The sequence below is a fragment of the Bubalus bubalis genome, chromosome 3 (assembly GCF_019923935.1).
Source record: "Bubalus bubalis isolate 160015118507 breed Murrah chromosome 3, NDDB_SH_1, whole genome shotgun sequence".
NCBI lineage: Eukaryota > Metazoa > Chordata > Mammalia > Artiodactyla > Bovidae > Bubalus > Bubalus bubalis.
This window is the reverse complement of record NC_059159.1, coordinates 167,304,589-167,320,804: the sequence shown is the minus strand read 5'-3', so window position 1 is coordinate 167,320,804 and position 16,216 is coordinate 167,304,589. Positions and strand designations below refer to the sequence as shown.

The 16,216-nt window shown below is 49.1% G+C and overlaps 1 protein-coding gene across 1 annotated transcript in view; it reads right to left on the bottom strand.

Annotated features, from left to right (window-relative positions):
- The window catches only part of PAPPA (pappalysin 1), a 270,648-nt gene that overhangs the window by 73,061 nt on the left and 181,371 nt on the right, over positions 1-16,216 (bottom strand). Inside the window, exons 11-13 of the mRNA XM_006074173.4 lie at positions 8,704-8,817; positions 7,655-7,790; positions 5,290-5,503 (exon numbers count right to left, since the gene is read on the bottom strand). Of these exons, the coding sequence (XP_006074235.3) occupies positions 5,290-5,503; positions 7,655-7,790; positions 8,704-8,817 (464 nt within the window). The remainder of the gene's footprint in view (positions 1-5,289; positions 5,504-7,654; positions 7,791-8,703; positions 8,818-16,216) is intronic.

Below are 16,216 nucleotides of genomic sequence, written 5' to 3'. Positions count from 1 at the left end.
AACAAAAGAAGGGGGAAAAAGAAGCCACTTCTCAGAAGGGAGGAGAGTGGTTGATCCCAATGGGGGAAGGGATATAGGTAATTTTACCAATAAAATTCACACACCCGGGCAAAGGTGACACGAGGCACCATCCCCGCCCTATGCAAAGACAATCAGATACTTATGAACTGTCTTTTCTTCTTATACTTATGTAAGTTGTTTATGTAGAGACACAAGTTCCATACAGAGGCGGATCCTTAAGGGATCTGACAGTCCTCCAATTGTCACCCCCCACAGTCAACTGAAAGGGCCCCCGATTGTACATAACGTGGGATACCTGTGTACCCCTCAACTGGGAGAGAGGAGGCCAGAGGTCAAAGGCCTGGTGAGGGCTCCGCTCCTGGCTCCCCCTTGACGCATGGCTTAACTCCTGTGGTTACTTAGCTGCAATTATGCCAGGGGGCAGTGGGCGCAGTAAACAGGCAGCTGCTTTATAAATCATTCTGAGCGGCTCGGCTGGGGACACCCAAAAAGACAGCACGCGCACACTGGAAGACGAAGGGGAAAATGCTCTCGGCACGAGTGCCACAGGATCACTTGAGAAGTGAGACTGAGAAAGAGTCAGCAAGGTGGGACTCGTTTTTCTGCCCAGCAATGAGGCTACTGCAGGAAGCGATCCCAACAGGCTCTTCTTCCCTGGAATTCTAGAAACGAGCCGGTGGTGTGGTGGGTGCGGCATTGGGAGGCAGGGTCAGCAGCTACAGGGTCTGGCCGACCATCTGAATGGCCAGGTGAGCTGAGTGGGGGGTGGCCAGTGGGAGTCTCCAGTCCCAGGATCTGAGTGGGCCCGATGTTCCAAATCTTGTGACGTGTTAAAGAGTGGAAAGGATTCTGGGCTTTACTCTGTACTCTCTTGATAGCTAACTGTTACAAGTAATTTAAAAACATGTCAAACAAGGGCCAAAAAAACCACAAGTTGCTGGGGCCTCTGGGACAGCTGTTTTGATACCTCTGATGATGGCGGTTGGGGGTGGGGGGCGGTGGTGGCGGGCGGGGAAAGTTTTGCCCTGGAAGTCCCAAGACCTGGATTCCAATGCAGTGTGGTTCTGCATCCTAACCCACTGGGGCAACTTTGGAAACTACTTTCCCTGCCTGGACCTTAGGTTTTCCATCCTCAAATAAGGGTAAGGAACCAAAGAATCTCTTCACGCCTCCTAGCTTCCAGGAGTCAAGTCAGGGTGTGGACAAAACCATGGAGATGTATAATTTCAGAGCCCGCTGGAAGGGGAACAAGTAGACTTTGATAATCCCACGTTTTGACAAGGATATGGAGGAACAGGGGTTCTGACAGGCAGGCCGGGGCTGGGGGGGCGGGTGGCGGTGGTTGGACAGCATCTTAGAGAACAATCAGGCATATCCACATGGGTGAGACGGGCGCGTGCTTAGGCGCAGAAGTTCCATTTGCAGACATAGCCCCCAGGCTAGCCGCTCCAAACAGATGTTCTGCAAGGTGCTAATCCATTCGAGGGTGGGGACACTGGGTGGACCTGGGGACGGCAACCTGAGGCCTCGGCCATCCGGCCGTGAGAAGCTTCCTTCTGCACTCCCAATCTTCCAGACAGATTCCTAGAGAGCCCCCAGTCAGGGCACAGACTCCAGGGTCTCTTGGTTCCAGCCTGTAGGCACCCGCTCTGATGCCACCACTATCAATAACTACCAGACTAAGTTCACTCTGGCTGCAAGGAGTGAGTCTAGTCACATGAAGAATTTATTGTCCCCTTTGAAGGAAAGTTATGACCAAGATAGACAGCATATTAAAAAGCTGAGACATTACTTTGTCAACAAAGGTCCGTCTAGTCAAGGCTATGGTTTTTCCAGTGGTCATGTATGGATGTGAGAGTTGGACTATAAAGAAAGCTGAGTACCGAAGAATTGATGCTTTTGAACTGTGGTGTTGGAGAAGACTCTTGAGAATCCCTTGGACTGCAAGGAGATCCAACCAGTCCATCCTAAAGGAGATCAGTCCTGGGTGTTCATTGGTAGGACTGATGTTAAAGCTGAAACTCCAATACTTTGGCCACCTGATGCGGAGAGCTGACTCATTGGAAAAGACCCTGATGCTGGGAAAGACTAAAGGCAGGAGGAGAAGGGGATGACAGAGGATGAGATGGTTGGATGGCATCACCGACTCAATGGACACAAGTTTGGGTAAGCTCTGGGAGTTGGTGATGGACAGGGAAGTCTGGTGTGCTACGGTCCATAGGGTCGCAAAGAGTCAGACATGACTGAGCAACTGAACTGAACTGAACTGAAGGTTGATCCTCTAAAGGCTAGCTGTCAATCAGAGCTGCCTCTCTCTGGATGCTCTGACATGGAAAAAGCGGGAAAAGTTTAAGGTAGAGAAAGGAAGAGAATGCAACATGAGAGGGAGGGGAAGAAGGGGGGAAGGAAAGAGGGGAGGGAAGGGAAGACGCCAAGTTTCTAAACACACGGCCCACTGAATGTTATACTAAACTGCTCAATCTCTGTATAACTATAGGCTGGACAATGGCATGCGCGTGTGTGTGTGTGTGTGTGCGTCCAACCCCTGAAGCCTCAGCTCCTGATGGTCCCTTTTCTCACTGAAGAAGCCTCATAGCTTCCCCCCAACCATCACGAGGGCCCCCGTCCCTTCCCCCTCCCCTTCTTGGTGCAGAGCTGGAACTCAGCTAGAATTCCACCACCGAACCTCTCCTTTGGAACCAGATCCTGTTCTCCTGGGTCTCTGAATTTACTCCCAAGTTCCGCACGGGGACAGAGACCCTTGAATCTGGGTCAGAACACACACGTCTGGACTGATTTTGCCGTGATGAGGTTTCTCCCATGGCAGCTCACCAGCTATATATGCTGCCCTCAGGAGAAGAGAAAGAAAGGGAGGAGGGGAAAGAGGGTGAGAGAGGAGAAAGGGGAAGAGATGGAGGAGCAGGAGGGAGGAGAGAAAGCCAGAAGAACAGATGGGGAGGAGATGGGAGTGGGACTCTGAGTGGGGAGAGGAAGGGGTGTGTTGGGGTGGGTGGGGGCCACACTTTACTACCTGGGAAGCAGCTGAGAGTCAAGTGGGCCATTTCCACTAGAGCAGCTGAGCTATAAAAAAGCATGCTATTTACCTTGCTGTTTTGAGAATGAAGAAAAACATCCCGCGGCTTTTTGCACTTGTTGCTTATTTTTCTTTTCTTTCCTCCTGGTTTGTTTGTTTTAATGCATTTGCACATTTGCACAGTCCTGTCTGTTAGGGTAAATCCCTCTTCAGTGCCCCAGGAGCAGCTGCGGTCCTCCCCGACTCCCCGCCCCACTCCCACCCCACAGCCCTGGCATTCAGGAGGAGCAGCCTCTCTTAGACCCAGGGAGCTCAGGGTCCAGCCAGCCGGCCCCGGGAGCTGTGCCTCCATCGCTCCACTCTGTCTCACTGATGAGTGCGCACAAGGGAGGAGCCCTGGGAAGCCCTCTTCTCTCCTGGATGAGCCTGGTCCTGGTGAGCAGAGTGTGGCTCTTAGGGGTGGACAAAGTGAGATCCTACCTCCTACTCTCTGGACAGTCTTGGCTCAGTCGCTCTGTCCATACCTCACCAGACAGGTGAGATAATGAAATAAGATAATGAAATCAACGTGGGTCCCCTCCTCTTCCCTCTCACCGCTCCTACCTCTTGGGAATCCCAGACTGTTCCAAGTGGAAGGAACCACACAGAACACAGATCCGTCACTGCTATCGTTTCACGTGTCGGGAGACAGGCTCAGAGAAGAGAGGGGTCGGGCTCCCCATCCCACCACCAGCCAGAGACAGGGCAACGTCCTGCCCCAGCTCTGTGTGTTTCCATGAGAGGTCGAAGGACTCAACACATACTTATTGATGGACTTGTTTTCAAGGTTAAACACTTTTTACTGTTTACTTGGGACACAGGAACTGCTAATGAAGGATTCAAAGAAGCCAGCACTGGCCTCAGTCAACTCGGGGATGGTCTTGGTGGCTGGTTAGGGACGGGAAAGTGTTGCAGAGAGGGTCTGATGGATTTGCATTTTCCGTCGACATTGTTTCCCTGGGTTCTGAGAATTAACTTATTTTTATAGTCTGGAGAGGCAGGGATGAAAAAGCCCTCTCAGGGTGAAATACAACAATGAATGATATTTAAGGAGCTCTTTTGCCTCTGAAGGATTGCGACAGACTTTGCACAACAGAAGCTAGAGACAGTGGGTGCAAAACAATGTGGGTTTTGCAACCACCTTTTGTGTCCTCTGGTAGCAGGGGCGTGGGAAAGGCTGGGGTCCCCTCTCCCCACTCCTCTTTCTGTCCTTCTCCCAGGTATACAGGGCAGGGCTGAACTGCCCTTCAGAGGGCCTTGCTTTGGGGGAGCCCACTGAGACCCCCATATCTTTAAACAAACGTCAGAGATGCTGTGTGACTCTGGACCAGCCCTTCCTGTTCTGAAAACCCAGAGGGTACCACGGAAGTTTGGACAATGCAGATATACTAGATGAGCTCCGAGGCTTCTTCCAGCTCAACTCTAAGAACTTTATGTGGAATTCTGCACAGAAAAGCATCAGCATCACATCAGCAAGTGGTGATAAGCACTATGAACACATTATCTTTGCACAGCCCTGAGAGTTTCCAGGAGCACTTGCACGTGCAGCACGCCTTTCACTCTCACGACCACCCTGCCGGGCAAATGTTACTCCAGAGGAGACAACTGAGACTCACCGAAGCGAAGTGGGGCAGTCGGGAAGGGGCAGATTCAAATCCAGGCCAGAGTGTCACTAGAGTTCATATGCTTTCCAGGAAGGATCCCCCTCGCCTAGCTCCACACTAGGTATATTAACAGATACAGATCAGAGGCACCACAGAGCCATGCGGTTAAAAGACAGACACCAGGACCACTGGAGGCATCTCCCAGGAGGGTTATGCCTCTTGCCTGTGCTACTTAGGAAGCAGAATGTTCCAGTATTTCAGAGCTGGAAGACAGCTAATCCACCACCCCTCACTTCATTCAAATGAGGATGCTGTCCAGAGAGGGAAAGTGACTCTCCCAAGGTCACCCTGCAGGTCGCAGTCAGCACTCGGACCTCGAACAAGGTGAAAGAGGTCCTCCTCCCACAGCCATGTCTCTACTGCCCTCCCGCACCCCCTGGAACTCAGAGTTGTGGGGTCCTCCCAAGCCCCAAGGCAGAGCCGGCCAGAGGCCAGACGATGGAGAAGGGAGAAACACAGACGTTTTCCTGCAACACCCATGGCCGCCCTGCTCCAGGGTCCACCCCGGCACGCAGACCCGGGGTGCCTTACCTCTGCTCGGCAGAGCTGTAGGTCTCCCCTCTCTGGCAGCTGCTCAGGGTGACGGGGTCAAAGTTGTCGAAGGAGCGGAGGGCCACCCCCGAGATGGCGACCAGGGGTGAACTGAAGCTCACGCGTACCGCCTGGCTGTGGTAGAAGGGCTGGCTGAGGTCATGGACCACAGGGATAATCAGGGGATTGTTCCGGCAGCTCAGGACGTGGAAGCCTGTCAGGGGAGACAGAGGGCCGGGGGGCCAGGCTCATTACTCAAGGCCAGTCACGCCCTCCCCAACGGGCCTTTCCCGAAGCCCCCAGACCCTTTCATGTCACTGCACAAAAGCACCATTGGGTGGCCAGTGGGGATTTTGAGTTTGATTGAAAGTTTCTTTGTCTGCCTTTTTCTCTTGGCTCCAAATCTTTCCAATCCCCTCGCCTCGCCGCTCCCTAAGCTCTCCCTTCACCTAGCGCCCACAGCCCCTCCCTCCCCACCAAAGGGCCACCCCTGGGCCAAGCCTCACTGGCACTCACTTCCCTCCCACCTTGCATGAGGGCTTGGCTGGTCTGAGCTGCTAGTTTTCAGGCAGTCATCAAGATGAGGGAAACAATTCACAGAAATAGGTCATTGTTGGGGTAAAAAAAAAAGCCTCCTCTCATTTTTAAGCTAGGAAGCTGGGACCAGCCCTGTGCGGTAAGGACCTCTGTACCCCTTTGGCAGACAGGAGACGCAGAAACGTGGCAGAAGGTGGCTTTCCAGGGGGACCCAGAGCAGTGTGCCACACAGAGTCCAAGGAGAATCCAAACGGCTTCACCCAGAAGCTCTCAGTTCTTTCTAGAAGTCCCAGGCTTTGAAAAGTGGTGGCGAGCGAGTAGGGTGGGGAGAGAAGGTACATAAGGAAAGGGAGGAGAATGATGGGGTGGGCTGGAGTTGGGAAAACCAAAGCTGGCTTTGGTGTTTGATGGACATCAGTTCTTGGCTTAGTGGGTCTCCCTGATAGCTCAAGTGGTAGAGTCTGCCTGCTATGCAGGAGACCTGGGTTTGATCCCTGGATTGGGAAGATCCCCTGGAAAAGGGACTGACTACCCACTCCAGTATTCTTGCCTGGGGAATCCCATGGAGAGGAAAACCTTGTGGGTTACAGTCCATGGGGTTGTAAAGAGTCGGACACGATTGAGCGACTGACACAGATAACAGATACTTCTCTACTATGTGAGTCCACCAAGCCCCTGGCACTCAGTGTCTGCCCCTAAAAAGTGAGATCATCCTAACCAAGCACTGGGAGTCCTGTTCTGCTGGGCGTGAGGCTCCCAGTCGAGCAGGTCTGCATCTGTGGTCCACTGGCATAGAGCCACAGAGCCTCCATGAGAATGCCAGGGTGCTGAGGACGCAGGACAGGGGAGCCGATGGGGAGGGACAGATGGACACTCGGGCATCAGATAGCAGGATCCAAGGATCTCTGCTGGAGCCCGAGTCTTTCCCATTGCTCTGAAAACCTCTCTACAGAGCCCTTTGCAATGCCAGGACAGCTATGAAAATATTTGCTTCTCGCTTAGGGACATTTCCCAGGAATCTGGATAAATCCAGAGGGGTTTCCTTTCCCTTCCTTATTAACGCATTTCTCCCATGCCTTGAAAACTGACCAAATAAGTAAACATAAAAACAAAACAAAACCCCTCCCCACTGCCTGAGCTGTGGCTTGACCCTGACGTAACCCCTGGCGAGCTTGCTTCCTATGGGGCTTTGAAACGAGCTCCTTGTGGAATCGTACGGGCACAGCTTTGAAGCCAGGACTTCTGCACTGGCCTGGAATTCCAGAGTAGACTGGGCAGGGTGTCTGGGCAGTGTGGAAGGGGATGGTGGGGCTTTCTGAGTGTGGGGTCTTGTGCTTGGCATGGGTCACCACATCTCAAGTGAGAGCTCATTTGCTATCATGGACGCTCCTGGTTACAGGGTGAAGGGCAGTGGGCAATGATTCTGAAAACCCGGCTTTCCTGCTTGCTGACTGGCTCTGGCCATGTGACCTGGGCCTCTCAACGTGTCTCTTTGGGTCTCAGGTGATGATACATATAATGGAAAAGCATCTTTACTCAGTCTCCTTCCCGGGGTCCTCTGAGATCTGCTGGGATGCCTGAGGGTGAAGGCGTTGCGGGAAAAGGGACCCACTGAAAAGAGGACTTTGACCTGAATCTCTTCCCTCATCCCCATCCGATTTGGGCTTTTCTAGGTGTACACACATACTTATCCTGATCTGAAGACACCCTGATGGGAAACAACCCCAAGAAGAGGCGACGGGAGGCGAGAACTCATTCTCAGCGGATCCTTACAAACCACGCACGGGCAGATGGGGAGGCAGGTAGCAAGGGCAAGCCATACGCTCACCTAGATCATGGCTCTGTTCGTTGGTATCAAGCAGCTGGACGCTGATTGTTTCCTGCTTCTGGTCCCCATAGTAGGTCCCATCGGTCACCAGGTGGACAATGACGGCTGTAGCGACCATTGGTTGAGAAAAGTAGGCCTGAAATGCAGAAGACGTAGGAGGCTCAGCCGTGCAGCTAGGCATGCAGTGGTGGGGCAGCCCCGGGGCAGGGTTTTGAGAAGAATCTTCCATTTCGGGAGCTGGACGACTCATCACAGTCCATGGTGGGAACAGGGAGGCAGTGAAACCTCAGAGCAAAGAGCATAGCCTCTGAGGTCAGAGACTGTTCCAATCTTGGCTCTGCTCTTTTCAAGCTGTGTGATGCCCAGTGATGGCTGAGCCACTCTGGGCCTAAATTCCTTCACCTCTAAGTCACAGATCTGTAAATAGATACACCACAGGATGCCTGCGAGGCTCTGGGAAGATACTAAGACATCCAGCACACACTAAAACCACATGAAATGAGGCTTATTATTCATCACTGCTCTATGCTGACTAATCTCTGGACTAGGCATCGAGGAGACAAAGGTAAACAAGGCGTGCCTTTCATTTCTGTAGATGGTGGAGTTCAATGTAGGTGAGTAACACACACTAACAACACTCGAAACGATCGCAGTCCACAGTCAGGAAGACGGGCCCGCGGCAGCTACAGAATACCATGGCACATGACGAGTGCCATCCAACAGTGGACCACACGTGGAGGACTGGAAGCGAAAGGACAGTTCCTTCTCCCTGTAGGGCTCAGGGAAGACTTCAACGCAGGGCAGCTTAAAAGAACGACATCTAAATGATATCTAAACTCTCGGCCAAAACAAGACTGTCTGAAGGCATCCCATGAGCAATTAAGGGATTCCATTCCAGGAAGCATCCTGCTGCTAACTGTTTTGCTTTCTGTCCTTGCCATTAACACCCTCAGCAGGTAGACAAAACCAGCCTGAGAAAGGGCCAAGGGAGACAGTGCTTCCTGGGGGCCTCTGCTGGACAGGCTGAGGCTCTCAAAGCTTTGACTTACCCGGACCCAGAAAGTGGTCTGAGCCAGCTGGGAATATGGGTAGCTGATGGTGCATGGGTACCAGGCATGCTGGGAAATGCCTTCGCTGAGATCGATCACCTTGGTCCGACACACCTGGAAAAAAAAAAGAAATAAAGGGAAACAGATGTCTTAGAGGGTCTTGGAGGTTGAATTAAATTCAACTTGACAACACCTCACTATCCACCTATTCTGTTCTTGACACCCCAGGAAAAACAGTGAGGAACAGGCAAGAGTCTGTTCCAGGTGCCCACATTCTAATGATGCAGATGAGAAGGCCTTCAGTGGTATTCAGGAAAGGAGGGATAACGCATTTGGGTGGTAGAGACATCAGAGAAGTTCTTGTGGGGACAGGTCCTGGAGGAGTTGACACCTGATTCGGGTCTGGAAGAATAGGGTGGCTGCAGACGGAAGGGTATTGCCTATGGAAGGAAGAGAAGTAAAGGCTCAGAAGAAAGCAGAAGCCCAGGATGATGAGCTGCCTGGTATAATCAGAACTTGGGGAAAGTAGCAGCAAAGGCAGGCCTGAGGCCCTGAATCTGTCATGGACGCTGAATACCAAGCATCCCTTCAGGACAAATCTATAAATTGTGCTCAGAGCCAGATTAATGACACAGACCGGAACAGCGTCAGCATCTGTTCTTCCCAAAGAATATCGGCCCCACCATTTGGGTATGTGTGTGCGTATCTACACATACACACAGCCCCTCAGTCTCAATGACAGATATACCAAATGACATTCCAAGAAACACGAAGCATGTGGAGATGAGTAGAATTCTTCAAACTGAGGAATTTCCTGTCCTGATGTCATTTCATCCCACTCATCCCATCCCATTCAATCATTCATTCCAATACTATTTATTGAGTAACTGCAATTGGTCAAACACTCTGGGACAGACATCAGACATGGGAGACGGTGGGAGGAGCTTGGGGTGACAACATGTGCAGGCACTCATCAGGGAATCACAGATGCCCGCGTAACTGTCAGCTGTAGACCAGAAAAGAACCGTGACGGAAAAGAAGAGGAGCAGCCACGATACTCTCGAGCTACGTCAGACTCTTGGCAAAAGGTCATCCCAAATTAGTGTTTTTCCATGCATCTCTATGGTGACTCCTTTCTCAATATTCTCTGGGAATGTGGGCCTGTCATTCCAGATCTGTGGGTCTCAGGTGACTCGCCTAAAAAGTAAGGTTAACCAAGAGAGCTCTAAGGTCTTATAAGCTATGAGAAAAAAAGCGAGAGGATCTAATGTCAATTACACACACATATATACACATGTAAAACAAACAAAAAAAAAGGAAATGAAAAAATATATATATATATTCAAGGATCAAGACTATCCTTTCCAGCAATATCTAAAGTAGCAAAATATCAGGGGTATACCATCATCAAAACACCTACAAACCATAAATGCTAGGAAAAGGTGTGGAGAAAAGGGAACCCTTCTACACCGTTGGTGGGAATGTAAATTGATACAGCCGCTATGAAGAACAGCATGGAGAGTCCTTAAAAAACTAGGAATAAAACCATCATATGACCCAGCAATCCCACCACTAGGCATATACCCTGAGGAAACCAAAACTGAAAGACACATGTACTCCGATGTTCGCTGCAGCTCTATTTACAATAGAGCTCTAGAATAGAGCTCTATTTACAATGGAATGTCCATTGACAGATGAATGGATAAAGAAGCTGTGGTACAGACATACAGTGGAATATTACTCAGCCATAAAAAGGGATGCATTTGAGTCAGTCCTAATGAGGTGGATGAACCTAGAGCTAATTATAAAGAGTGAAGTAAGTCAGAAAAAGAAAAACAAATATTGTATATTAACGCCTGTATATGGAATCTAGAAAGATGGCACTGATGAACCTATATGCAGAGTATCAATGGAGACAGAGACAGAGAACAGACTTATGGACATGGCTATGGAGTCAGGAAGGAGAGGGTGGGATGCATGGAGAGAATAACATGGAAACATACATTGCCATATGTAAAACAGATAGTCAAAAGGCATTTGCTGTATGACTCAGGAGATTCAAACCAGGTCTCTGTAACAACCTAGAGGTGTGGGATGGGGAGGGAGGTGGGAGGGACGTTCAAGTGGGAGGGGACACGGGTAAACCTATAGCTGATTCATGTTGATGTTTGGTAGAAATCAACACAATCCTGTAAAGCAATTACCCTTCAATTAAAAACAAATAAATTAAAAAAAAATCAGGGATAGTTTATATGCTCCCCTGTTGAAGATGGGGTGAGTAAAGATGATACATTCACATGTTAGGATTCCATAAGCAAAAGAATATTAGGAAGAGGACTGAAAGAGATTCAAATGTGGAGATGATCCTGAGAATATTTGACACCTGATTCAATATGGACCCTGGCCAAGAAAAATGGAAGCCCTATTTGTGAGTTCATAGATGACAACACAGAGGGATTGCAAAAGCATAACATGGAATGAATAAAGAATGAGATATAAGTGGGTAAGTACATTAGGATTCTATTTATTAAAATCAAATGAAGTTAGACTATACCCCGGGAGTCATACAGATGAGTGTAGAAGAATTAAAAATAGCATGGAAAGTTGCACATCAAATTCACTGATCAAAGTCAAGCTGAAACACATGGTCACACTGTAATCCACAATTGCAAGCTGCAACGCTTTATTTTAAAATAAACGTTTTGTTTTGGAATAATTTTATATTTACAGGAAACTTGCAAAGGAAGGAATACCAAGAGTTCCATATACGCTTCACCCAGTTTCCCTTAAAGTTAACATCTTCAGTTCATCCTTAAAATATCAAATAGAAGAAGAAAAGTGTCTTAACCAACTTTGGAGAATCACACCGTCACCCGGGGAGTTCCTGCAACGGTGAGCTGGGTTAAGATACCTGGTCCTGGTTCCAACTCCCTCAACATTCGGTGTGTAATTGCGGACTAGCTGTCTCCCATCTTTGGACCTCAGGCTATCTTTCACATCTGAATGTTGGATTAGGTCATGGCCTTTCAAGGTGTCACCTATGGATTCCTAGGGTTGCTTGGAGGTGTCAGTCTGGGCATCAGGATGGGGGAAGATGTGTTTAGCTTCTGCTCCACTGTTTCAACCAAAGCATCTTCACCCATCTGTTTTATATATCAAGATGCCTTGTATTGTTTCATTTGAGAGCTTCATTGCTTTAAAACACAGAAAAGTACTCAAACTTATTCACTGCCAAAGTTCCCCTCACCCTTCCCCAAGGTGTCAGTGGGTCCTGGGAATACAGTATTATTTTCCTGAATGTCACAGGTAACTTTCTAAGGAGAGTAAAGGTGCCAAGAATCAACCATCTCATCGGCCAGAAATTAGGTGATGACTTCAGCTATTCAAATCCCTAGAAGCCTAATACCAAGGAGGCTGTGGGTAAAACATAGCCAATTTAATGGGCTGGCAGACTTTTTCAAGTTTATTTATTTTTCTCAAAAACAACGGAGACTGAGCTCAGGCAGATCCGCCAGGGGATTGGGTTACATTTTACAACAGTGAGAGACATCGCATAAACTATCTATGGCATTTGAAATCCAGGCCAGCGATTCGACATGTATCCTTTTGGAATTCTTTCCCCTTGTATTCTTAGCTGCCTGTCCCCCAGCAAAGCGTGGTGGAGCGCATCTCTGGAGTGCTGAGCCCGGGGCTTATCTCTGAATCTACAGCAAGCAGGGTCAGAGAAGTCTCTGACATGAACAGAGCCCTCTTACTGCTTAAACACAATTTCCTCTTATCTCATCAACTCTATCAGCACCAGACAGGGCTTAGAGGGATGTAGTGCTGTTATTTTATTCTCCTGGTTTCCTATTTAATGCTGTGTTTGTTTCAGGCTGGCTGTGATCCTGACCATGGACAGTCAAAGCAGATCAGAGAGGAACAAACAAATGTAGCTGAACCTTTGCCCGAAGCCCCAGCCGATGTTAAAATCATCTATGTTCCTGGGTAGGTGGGGGAAGGTTACAGAGGAAGTGGTGGGGGGCTCATTCAGCAGCCATGGATGGAAGGGGGCTGGCACACGGGGCTCTCTCTGGGAGGAGAAGAGCCTTGCCCTTGGGCAAAAGGAGGGGCACATATCTAAGTGTGATCCCCAAGATACCTGATTCTATGCAGGTGCTCTGCTTTCAGCCACCCATGTTTTGTACCTTCTAAAAAGGCAAATCCAATTCCACAAAGCCTTACTGAGCAGTGTAGACTTTACTGGGCATGTCGTGGGGGAGCGAGCAGCGGGTGAGAGTGCTCACCCCGTGTGGGCTCACGCTCTCCCATCGTCGCCCCAGCCTGCTCTTTACTCATCCTCTCTCTCCAGCCAGTGTCTTCAGCAACCTTCCCAACCTATCTCACCCCCTTTCCCTTCCCAATCTCCACCTCTCTTCAATCCCAGGCAGAGTCATTCTGCTCTCCCTCCTGGTCTCTAGACACAAATCCTTCAAATGATGCCAAGGATTCGAGCTTGACCCCTTGGTCAAGAGATGACCAAAGCCCAGTGATGGCAGGGAGGTGAACACAGCAACCTTTTGCCTCTCTGTCCTACTGGTATGAACGAACTCTCCTCCCTTCCTTTACATCACTCACTGGTTTGTGGGATGCATCACGGAGGCTCTAGAGGCATCGCAGTCTCTAGGCTCTTCTAGAGAGAAGAGGAGAGTGTCTCCTCTAGTTGACAGTAATCTTGCTGCATTTTTACTCCCATGTTCATGGCAGCATTATTTGCAACAGCCAAGATGTGAGAACAACCTAAACGTCATCAACAGATAAATGGATAAACTAAGTGCAGTGGGTACACACAACAGAACAGTATTAAACCTGAAAAAAGAAGGAAATATGCTACATTTGACTACAAAGAGGACTCTCGAGGCTATTTTAAGTGCACTTAGGTAGTCACTACGAGACAAATACTGCACAGTTCCACTTATATGAGCTATCGAACATAGCTAAACCCACAGAATTGAAGAGTGGAATGGGAGCTGCCAGGGGCAGCAGGGAAAGGGACAAAGGAGTTGCTATACATTTATAAATCAATGTATAAATCAACAATGAAGTCTCAGTTAAGCAAGTTGATTAAAATTTTAATAGATCTGCTATATAACACTATACTTATAATCAATAATGGGGCTTCCTAGGTAGCTCAGTGGTAAAGAATTCACCTGCAATGCAGGAGACTTGCAGGAGATGTGGGTCTGATCCCTGAGTCAGGAAGATTCCCTGGAGAAGGAAATGGCAACCCACTCCAGTATTCTTGCCTGGGAAATCTCATGGACAGAGGGGCCCAGTGGGCTACAGTCCACGGGGTCACAAAGAGTCAGACACAATTAGAGACTAAACAACAGCAACATAGTCAGTATTATTGTATTGTGCCCATAAAAACTTAGGAGGGCAGATTTGTTTTTAAGTGTTCTCATCACAATCTACTGAAATAAAACAGATAATATTATTTTGAATGACTGACATTGATATTCACTGAATGAATGAATAATTAACAAATGGTTAAGTGACTGAACAAATAAGTGATTGGATGAATCAATCAATAAATTAATAAATTACTGAATACAGTAAGAAATATATGATCCAGTGAAGGGGGGGAAGAGAAATTCATGTAATGATGTAATGATGTCATGCAAAGAGCAGATGTGGCAAGCATCTTCACTTAAGTCTTTTCCGGGTAAGAGAAGGAATTACCCAGCATCTTCTTGATTACTTCGCAGATGGGGGACTCTCTTCATTCATAAACAGCCCAGCTTACCTTTGGGGAGATTCTTCCCAACAGCCAGCAGAAGATGTCTAGCTGTACTTTCTTCTACTCTTACCTCTAAGCAGCAACACTCATAAGCTTCCACATTTTAGAGCTTAAGAGTTAGCGGGACTTAAGTAGGTTATCAACTGGGAGCATTTCTTTTTCAGTGGTCGAGGGAGAGCAAGTGTCTTGCACAATACATCACAGCAAGTAAGTGGCAAACCTGATATGAAAACAATGACTTTCTGGCCCCAGAACCGATGCCTGTTCTCTCCTGTGTTCTACACCCTCTCAAGCCTCCCTCCCTTACGCAGAACCATCCCTAGTGAGATTTCTCTCCTTACCCAAGGATTCATAGCAGCAATCCCGGTGTCCATGTCACTCACTTCTGCAGGAAGCCCAGCTCTATGTCTTTGATGGAAGCTGGGCAAGTCACTGCCTTTCAACCTCATCTTAGTGCAGGAACCAAGGGTGTGAACAAACCCCTTTCCCCTTGACCTTGAAGGGGAAAGTCTCATCTTTAGCACACTGCCTCAGACTCTCTGTCATCTTCAGAGATATCTGTGCTCATTTTAAAAATAGAAACCAAGAGACACAGGGGACGTGGGCCAGTTCTATCCACCACTTATCAGTTGGACATCTCTTCCATCCTGTCTCTCCATCTGTGAAGTGCAGTGGTGCCCCAGCAGCTTAAGAACATCCACAGAAATACTATCCCCCAAGGTCTCATGGGCGCAGTATCATTTAATCCTCTCATTTATTCAGGGAGGCTGAATTATCCCATTTTTCTGATGAGGAAAGGAGGCACGGAAGCTTTCAATGACTCTTTCAAGCTCACACATCCAATTGTGCGTAACAGCAGGATGCTGGACTCTGAGTCCACGTTCTGTGGACTCAACCAGATGGCAGCTCAATTGCTGCTTTGATTAAAACCTCTGCTTCCTCTGATGGAGAAGTAGATCCTGAGGACCACTCTCCTCATCTCCAGTCACTCCACACCCTCTCCCTGCTCCTGTGTGTGTGTGTGTGTGTATGCGCGCGCGCGCGTGCATGCGCACTCTGTCTTGTCCTACTCTTTGCAACCCTATGGACTGTAGCCTGCCAGACTCCTCTGTCCATGGGATTCTCTAGGCAAGGAAACTGGAGTGGGTTGTCATTTTCTACTCCAGGGGATCATCCCAACCCAGGGATCAAACCTGTGCCTCCTACACTGGTAGGCATATTCATTACCAAGAGGTTCCCATGATTCGCTTTCACAATGAAGAATGCATCATATCGTCCTGCTAGTCCTCACCCCATCTGTGGCTGTCCCTGGACCACAGGATGGGAACTTCCCTAGAAGCAGCTTACAAGGGCCTTGAGGAGCTGGTTGGGTCACACCCCCAGGAGCACAGCCAGCTGCGCTCCACCCGCGCAGGCGCTCACGGGTGCCCCCTTCCCACTGCACTGCCCTTCCTCCCGCGTGCCACAGACTCCACCATCGTCAGGCTTGTGCCCAGTTTCTTTCCCCCTCCCCACCCCCGCTTCCTTCATGGCACTCGATGATGGCCCATTTCGTGAAACACGACACATGCTTCAAAGCCAGTCTCAAATATCACCCCTCTTCTGAAAGCCTTTGCTCACCCCCCAGGCAGAATTAATTGCTCCCTCTTATGTGTCCATATAGTTCTTTATATATGCCTCCGTTACAGCGCTTGTCAGGTTGGATTATAGTTGTTTAGAGCTCAGTCTTATCCC